A 9,255-nucleotide genomic window follows, 5' to 3' on the forward strand; every position below is an offset into this window, starting at 1 on the left:
ATACACCTTAGAAACAGCATTGATGCTTAGAAATATACACTTATACAGTCAGGTTGCTGGATACAGATATCACATTCAGAAAGTATGGCTTTTGACTGCTGTGTGATATTGAATGGAGACTTGTAGTAACGCTTTGCCAGCTGTATATCAGTTGTAATTATTGCAGCTAGTAATTTCCTCCCTTGGATGCCTTTTCTTCCATTGTCTTCTAATTGGAGACTGGCAGATCCTCTTACTGAGGGCTGCATGCTATGCAATGTAACAGTTCCTGCACACAATGGTATCAGGATACAGCCCCGGCCACCTGACTGCCTGCTGTTCATTAGGGCTCAGGGGATGTCTAAAGGAGTGGTTGGGTGATGCTGTCAGTGATCTCACTGCCTCAAGCTCATCTTTCACCAAGGAGGAGTCCTTGCTCTTCAGCTCCTCCAATCCAAAAGCAGCAAGGAGGGGTCACTGCCACTGATACTGTGATAAGAAGTCAGACAATAACAACACACCAAAAAGAGCAAAGCTTAACCAAATTCCAACCTGCTCATGCACTAGCAACACGGGTCTCCACAGTGCATTTCAAAATGATGTCTATGAACAGCAAGCAGGCTTTCAGCATGCACCCTATGCTACATGAACCCAAATATGCTCCACTTCACGCCAGCTCAGAAGCTATTCGGAGAGCCTGTCTTCCTGCCCCACAGGTAAGCCTCAGATTGTTATCTATATAGATGCTTTATGACTACATTGTGGCATTTCTAATAATGCAGGTCATTGTCTTGTATTAAGATATGTTTCAATCCAATCCCTAACCCCCCCAACTGTGATATTAATATTTTACACTTGACTTTAAAATGAACGGGCAGATTTAAATGAAATACTTTTAATACATAATGTATACAATACACATTTTACTCCTTTTATTCCGACAGAATATTTGAAACTGTACATAAACATGTAAATCTTAATGATATGAATCCTGCCCCCTTTTCATGAAACATATTTTATATATATTAACGTTGTCAGTTACGTTAAATGTATTATACACTTTAGGTGTATTATAAAAATGTTAACATATTTTTTGCAAAGTAGAAAAAAAAGAAAAGGAAATGATGCCAAAACCTGTTTTGTTGTATTTGAACTCTTTCAAAAAATGTATATCTCTTTTATTTAATACCAAATATAAGTTCAACGTTTAATTTAATTTTATTTATTTTTTAGCTTCAAAGTAATATCTTTGCTGGCTTTGATGAGACTTTGCTTAGAGGAGCCGAAGCTCTGGCTGCCGTGGATATTGTATCACAGAAAACACATCCTTTCAAACCAGATGCCACATATCACACTATGAACAGTGTGTCCTGCACTCCAACCTCTTCTTCAGTGCATCTACATCACCCTTCTGTTTTAACAACTCACCACTCACATCATCATCCTCACCATCAGCCTTCACAGGGTTTAGACAGCGATCTCTTAGAGCACCTAAATCCAGCTCTCACCTTAGGGGGTGTCCCAGATGTTGGATCAACACCCTCTCATCCGCATGCCCATATGTCAGCCATTAACCACATGGCCCACCACACACAATCTATGAACTTAGTTCATAACCACTCACTGGCATCTCATGCAACAATCTCCTGCTCTGAAAGTGAAACAGACCCCAGAGAACTTGAATCATTTGCTGAGAGATTCAAACAAAGGAGAATCAAACTTGGGGTAACACAGGCGGATGTGGGGTCTGCCTTGGCCAATTTGAAGATTCCGGGTGTTGGTTGCCTCAGCCAAAGCACAATATGCAGATTTGAATCCCTTACACTATCCCATAATAACATGGTGGCTCTGAAACCTATTTTAGAAGCTTGGCTAGAGGAAGCAGAGAGAGCGCAAAGGGAGAAAATGGCCAAACCTGAAATCTTTACTGGGGGTGACAAGAAACGTAAACGTACATCTATTGCAGCTCCGGAAAAAAGATCTCTAGAAGCCTATTTTGCTGTTCAGCCAAGACCTTCTTCAGAGAAGATTGCAGCTATTGCAGAAAAACTTGACTTGAAAAAGAATGTAGTTAGAGTCTGGTTTTGTAATCAAAGACAAAAACAAAAGCGGATGAAGTTTTCTGCAACATACTGAAAAACAAAGCACTGTTTTGAACTTAAATATGAAACTGATCTCATTCTAAGGGAATTTAGATACACTGAGATACAGTGTGTGTATCATTTCAGCCTTCAGTTTTGTCTTCATGCTTTGGCAAATAAATGAATTGATAAGGGACTGTCACTGGAACCCATTAGACACCTGTAAAGTCGTACTGGTGAGTGGAAAGTTTGGGATTCTGTCTTTCGTTTGACCGAGTCTCTACGGACTCATATTACCTTTGCTTTATTAAATAAAACATTTAAAGGCAATGGAAATGAATGAAAGTCCAGCTAACAAAACTTGAAATATCTATAATCTCTTTCTCTCAGTTTGACCTCCCCTTTTATATTTATTATTGTAAATAATAATCTGTGATGATATTGCACCAATGGTTAAAAGTTTTAAGTTATTATTATTATTATTATTAATATAATTTGCTGTACAGCACACAAACTTTGAATTTAATTTAAATAAAATAAAATCCACCTAAAATAAGCCTTGTCACTGCATGGTTTACTTCACTTTTCCATCTAAAGAATTCCATCACATTCGCAATAAATGTTATGTTTCTACCTCATCAGCAGCTAGAAAGCACATCTGGAAATGAATCTGTATAGAAAAGCAAAGCAAGATAGTCATATCCCTGCAATTTCACTGCAAAGATGCTTTGACAATCAATTCAGTTTTTTTTTCACATTGATTCCTCTATTTCCCGTGACGGTATATTTGGGGACTCAGTATTGTCTGCAGTGATGAAGCACAGTATCCCTATCCCTGCGTGTGTGCGTTGTTTTATTTTGGTGACGACAACTGACGACACAGATGAGAGTTTTATTTTTTAAAGTTCGAAAGTTTAACTTAACCATTACGGATTACACAATGATATTTAAAGTTAATTATTTTGGAAATATTTAACACTGCACTTTCTTGGCAAGACACATATTGCTTGGCATATAATAGAGAAATTTCCCTCTGTTTCTTTTTTTATGAATATTTACTTTTCTATGTGTGTAATGAATGACATTTTGTGTCTGTGTATGCTACAGAATTTCAAATAAACCATGCACGATTTACCTCATTTTTTTCTCTGTACTTTTGTTTATAAGTATTTAGATTTTTTTTAATTGCCTTATAATGATGAACTTTTACATTTTAGGATACTACTATATTTAAAATGGCAGATAATAAACAATTAGCAACTGATTAGAAAAATATGGCATTTTTTTTAAATGTAGTCAGGTGCTAGGTACTTCATCATAAAAACAGATAAGTTTATTCACTGACATATTTAAACCTAAACCTTTATGTAAAAGATTATGTTTAATAATGTTGTTATCCAAAAATATCATTATATCTTTTTGTTCTTTAAAAAACCATTTGCAGATGATTTTATATATTTTTTTCTGTAAAGAAAAACATATTATAATGTCTACCAGAAATAATTCTGCTTTTGCTGTAATAATATAATTGTAAATTGTTAATAGTTTTATTACCAGGAGTTTCCTAATCCAATCATGGGATCATGTTAACACTTAGCAAAAGTTTTAGATTTAAAGAAGTAAAAGTAAAGTATAAAATGTACTTTGCATATTTTTCGTTTAAACTCTCTTCATGCTACCAAATGTAATTGCAGAAAAGTAATGTAAGCATCATTGTCACCTGAAAATAACTGAGAGATTTTGAGTGTATATTTATTAGACTGAGACAGCAGATGCAATTGCAAAATTGTATAAAATGTTACTCCAGTTTTTTTTTTTAGATTTTTTTTCTACCTTTGAAGACCCAAGATATATTCTTCCCCTAAAACAATATAATTTTCTTAAGTCATTTTGGAGATATTGATGACGTTAATTAATATTATTATATTATTAATTAATACGATTTACCAGATAATAACTAGCTAAATAGAAAATAAATAGCTTTGTTCCCTGAGTAGTACTATTATCATGTAAACTGTTACTATACCTTTTGTAAATAACATGAATGCATTTTTTATCAAACTGCAATTTATGTTGCCTCATAGGTTAAACTGATAACTGCCCCTACAAATTTCTGTTCATTTACCACAGTCTTCTCACCTAGTTTAACAAACTTTTTCGTTTAGAAATAATTATATGATTTGAAATTGTAGGTTAAGGGCACATACAAGATATGTATAAAAACTGCATGTATGTTTAGTTGATCACAGCTATTATATTGCAAACAGCACAGTGTACTAATAAATGTATAGTGTCATTTTATAGATTCATGCCGAAGGTAGATTAGTGCAAAAGGCTAATATATATAGTGATAAAGATTTAAGGTTTGATGCATGCATCATACAGCTTGCCATCTAATCTCAAATTCAGGGTATATAATAATACTTTACATTGTTAATGGAACAAGCATTGAGTTATAGCTCATATTAACATGTTGTTTCCCATCCTGCCAGCAATGGGCAGTTTACACTTTACTGTAAAACAAGTCTAATTTCTATGTGTGTGCATCATGAAAGACAGATCAAAATGATCACAAAGGGTTACAGTACTGATTAGAATTTGTTTTTCTGTTTTTATTTACTTGAATGCAAATAAGAGATGCCATGCCAAATCTTTAATATATATTTCCATTTGCTTAGTTATACAAATTTATTTTTATGCTATATTACCTTCTAAAAATATGTAAAATGCTTCATACACAGTGTGACATAAAGCTTTATGAATTGATCATAGCAATGGGAAGTTTTCTCCCCAAATACAAATTTTACAAAAAACACAAACACCACTTTAAATAAATGTATGAATAAATCTGGTGGTTTGTTCTCCACTGGATGGTTTTTATGTATCTGACTCCCACAGTTTAATATTATATCTGCTAAACACTACACCACTGCAGAATGTCAAATGTTACTTTTAAGTATTTCAAAACTGTTTCATTCCAAAATGAATTCAAGCGTATTGACTAAAATGAGCACTAAAAAAAAAAAAAATCAAAGAAATATTTCATTAACATACAAACGAAATGTCAATAAGTGCTTTAATCTAAGTGCATGAAAAGGATGCTTTTGCACCAAGGATCAAATATCAGCGAGGTTTTCCCCCAAGTATTCTCTTAGCCAGAATAGATATGAAACACTTTATAGTTTAGACCAAAAGATAAGTTGTAATAAATGTCAATGCTACAGATGAGAAAATGAATAGCTTTTATTGCATTTCCTTCCTTCAATAAAAATATGTTCCTGGCACTCTGGGTTGCACTGTTAATACCAGAGGCTAACGAAAATGAATTGTAGATATATCTGTTTGGTATACAGAAGTGCCAATAAATGTACAAAACATGCTGCCAGTTTCGGAGGCTTTATGGTGACACGTATCTTACTCTGTATAAACATCTTAAAGGGATAACTGATCAATGAAAACATACTTGAATTGAAGAAACTTCTTTCCTTTTCTCGTGTAATAGCTGTAAATTGCAGCTTTCTTGCTGGTGGAATTACTGCCCAAGCTGAAGGAATCATTTCTTTTAACATAAAACAGAGACAGTGTTATTACTCTGAACATGTATACCTCTGATAAAACATTTTTTTGTACTGATTATTGATTAAATATAGATGTCAATCTGTGCATCCGCTATGTAAAGTTGATTGTTAAGTATTATACTGCACTGTGCAATCTGCATTAGGACTAAAAGAAGACCTCACTTACCCCATTTTATAAGTGATGTGACACATTTTCATCAATAATTAACTTACGAGCTCTTGCAGACATTAGTAAAATTCACAGAATGACATGTATACAGGGTTTGAAGAATAAAACATCAGCAGCTGTCTATATAACACAACTAAATAAAGACATTCTAATACCTTTTTTTTGTTATTGCATAATGGTACTTAATTATAGTGATAACTATAGCCTATTTAACTTTTTCTTTCAGTTATTTCATTGAAGGCATTTCACTTGCCTATTGGGACACATGCTACAAAATATACTAAACCAAAAAATGTACTCACAAAATAAACATTTAACTGATATATGTAATGAGATTATATCCTTCTCTATGTGTATTTTTAAGTTACCATGGCAGGAATCCAGCATAAAATCCCTGCTATAATGAATAATGAATGGAAGATACAAACATATCGATTCTGTTGTAGTCTGCAGAGCAGTAAGAGTTATCTCATTGTACAATTTATTACTATATTACAACTCCTGAAATATGATAAATGTGACAAAGTAGAGATGTGACGATGAAACTGGACATGACTCTTTATCACAAATGCTGTTTTGCTCCTAAACACATTGATTTACATATGTGAAATATTTGTGCTTTTTCCCACAAGGTAATAAATATTTATTAACACCCAATCTATTAAGCAAATTCATTCTTGAAATATTAATTCTTCTAATTATGAATTTTCCACAGTCAAAAGCTCTTCCGTGTATTTGAGAGAACACGCACATTATAATAGTGCTAGTTATTATTATCTCTCTTTGATTACAAGATAAACATCCCATATGCAAGCTTATTTGAATATATTCTTTGGTGACTTTAGGGTTATTTGGTGGCTTGGAACTGACAATAGGGGCTGGAAATCCCTGAACAACTTGTATGTAGGAAGGTAAAAAAATATTGTTTTTCTAAGACAAAAATAAGTGAAAAGATTGAATAAAGGTGTATTGATTGAAGACTGAGCTTCCAGCTTTAAACACTATTAATTGTTTCTCCTATATGGAGATTGCAACATTAGTTTGCCACTGAAACAATTAGTTGAGTTTTGTCAAGTGAAAGAGACACTTAGAAATCAATGGAGTGCTCTGAGAATGGTTTAAGTTTGCAGTAAACTTTGCTGAAATCTCTCTAACTCTCATTAATGTATCTACAGTGTCTTTCAATCCACCCGTCTCATCACTCAGTATGGTTTTAGACTCACTCAGATTCACAATTTGGCATTTTGCCTGAGACCACATTAATCCCTCTCAGTGGGTATTAGACAGAGAATATATTTTATTGTGTACACTTTCCCATTGAATGAGAGACTTGTTTTTAATCATGTTAGCATCTCTTAGGTCCTTGTGATGGCTGCCCTTTTAAATTATGTAGGATTGTTGTTGTAAAAGTGTGTTGCACGGAGGGTGTAGGGCATCCCAGACACTCACAGAAACTTTTTAAGTGGTTCGTCAGGACCATGGACAGAAACATTTAGATTCTGTTCCTCAGATATTTGACAAAGACATTTGCCTTCACATGGCTAATTATTTTAATATTCTATGACAACATGGTATTAATAAAATACAATTCTTGTAATTATTAAATTATGTACAAGCATGTTTGCAGGAATAAAAGTCTATTAAAGATATTATTAATTTGATATTATATAGATAGATAGATAGATAGATAGATAGATAGATAGACGATAGATAGATAGATAGATAGATAGATAGATGATAGATAGATAGATAGATAGATAGATAGATAGATAGATAGATTGATAGATAGATAGATAGATAGATAGATAGATAGATAGAGAGAGAGATAGATAGATAGATAGATAGATAGATAGATAGATAGATAGATGATAGATAGATAGATAGATGATAGATAGATAGATAGATAGATAGAGAGAGAGATAGATAGATAGATAGATGATAGATAGAGAGAGAGATAGATAGATAGATAGATAGATAGAGAGATAGATAGATAGATGATAGATAGATAGATAGATAGATAGAGAGATAGATAGATAGATAGATAGAGAGAGAGAGAGATAGAAATCTAGAAATCCTAAAAATAAATAAATATGAATGCATTCTGCATGTGTATCCTTACAAATTACAGATGCACCGAACCCAGTTTTTCAGGTTTGGCCAAATCCCCAAATTCATTGTAAGGGATTTGGGCGAATACTGAATCCGAATTAGCATATGCTAATTAGGATACGGAAGGGTTAAATGTCGCCATGTGTGTTCACGCGGTGACATTTAACTCTTCAAATGCTAATTAGCATATGCTAATTGGATTCGGTTCGCCCAGGACCGTTTGGTCGAATCCAAATCCTGGCTGAATACCAAACCGAATCCTGGATTCGGTGCATCCCTGCTACAAATGAGTGTGAAAGCCAAAGTTTTAGCAACTGGATCTACAAATGTACTTCTGATAATTTTCCAGATATCTAATATCATGTACTTGCTTATATGTTACATGTTTAGTCTCTAATGCACATTCATTTCCTTGCCCACATGTCCTGAAAAAAGAGTAATATATATACAAACGCATTGCTTTAGAGCAGCCTTAGAAGAGTGATATAATAGCGAGGAAGGGAGGGAACAAATGACAAGGATGTACAAGTAAATTTGTAAGAATATGCAAACTAGATGGAGAATGTATGACTTGGATAGAATACATTGTACAAAAAAACAGTGGTGAGATAAAAAGCTTCAATTGTGAGAACAAATTAGACTAGAAAGAGTGTGATAAACTATCGATATTGGATGGTATGGAAAGTTTAGAATGGGGAGTAAAATGGTTAGAATGAATGAGATAATAGAATGGTAATAGATGTATAAGATAAAACAACTAGAATAGAATAATTATAATATGGGATAAAATGTCAAAGTTATGTAGTGTTTAGAATAAGTGGGAAAACATAATTTGAAAGTGTGGGATAGGAAAAAGTGCTCGAGTGTTTGTTAAAGGCTGTTAAAATATGTAGGATAGAATAAATGAGGGAATAGTGAGAACATGTGAATTAAAATGGGTTGGAGAGAATGATTAGAATGCCTACAGTAAGAGTTAACTTTAAAACAGTGAAAGGCTATCATAAGGTGATGGGGAGATATACACACATATACAGAACTATAAAAACAGATTTTCTATAGAACATTATCAACCAATTAAATGCAGTCAATCCGTAATGATTATGAACACCAGTTTTAATCCAGCAAAAAATTCTTTATCAATCCTATTCTGCCTGGTCCACTAGGATAGTGTCAATCAAAAGCACTGGGCCCTTGTTCTGATATAACGAATCCCTGAATGCTATGAAAAATACCAATTTTGACTGATTCAATTGGCCAGTTTGATTATTCTTTGATAAATGTGGAATATTCCTGCAAAAATGGATTTTTACTTGCTGTGTCACAGAATAGTACAGGTGTC

At 33.4% G+C, this 9,255-nt stretch overlaps 1 protein-coding gene across 1 annotated transcript; it reads left to right on the plus strand.

Moving 5' to 3' along the window:
* The first annotated feature begins 512 nt into the window (after nt 1–512).
* On the plus strand, nt 513–3,199 carry pou4f1.2 (POU class 4 homeobox 1). Its single transcript, NM_001097307.1, is given in 2 exon segments — nt 513–695; nt 1,213–3,199. Coding segments are annotated over 2 exon segments (1,023 nt in total). The 5' UTR covers nt 513–575; the 3' UTR covers nt 2,116–3,199.
* The last annotated feature ends 6,056 nt before the right edge of the window (nt 3,200–9,255 follow it).

The sequence above is a fragment of the Xenopus tropicalis genome, chromosome 8 (genome assembly GCF_000004195.4).
Source record: "Xenopus tropicalis strain Nigerian chromosome 8, UCB_Xtro_10.0, whole genome shotgun sequence".
Taxonomy (NCBI): Eukaryota; Metazoa; Chordata; class Amphibia; order Anura; family Pipidae; genus Xenopus; species Xenopus tropicalis.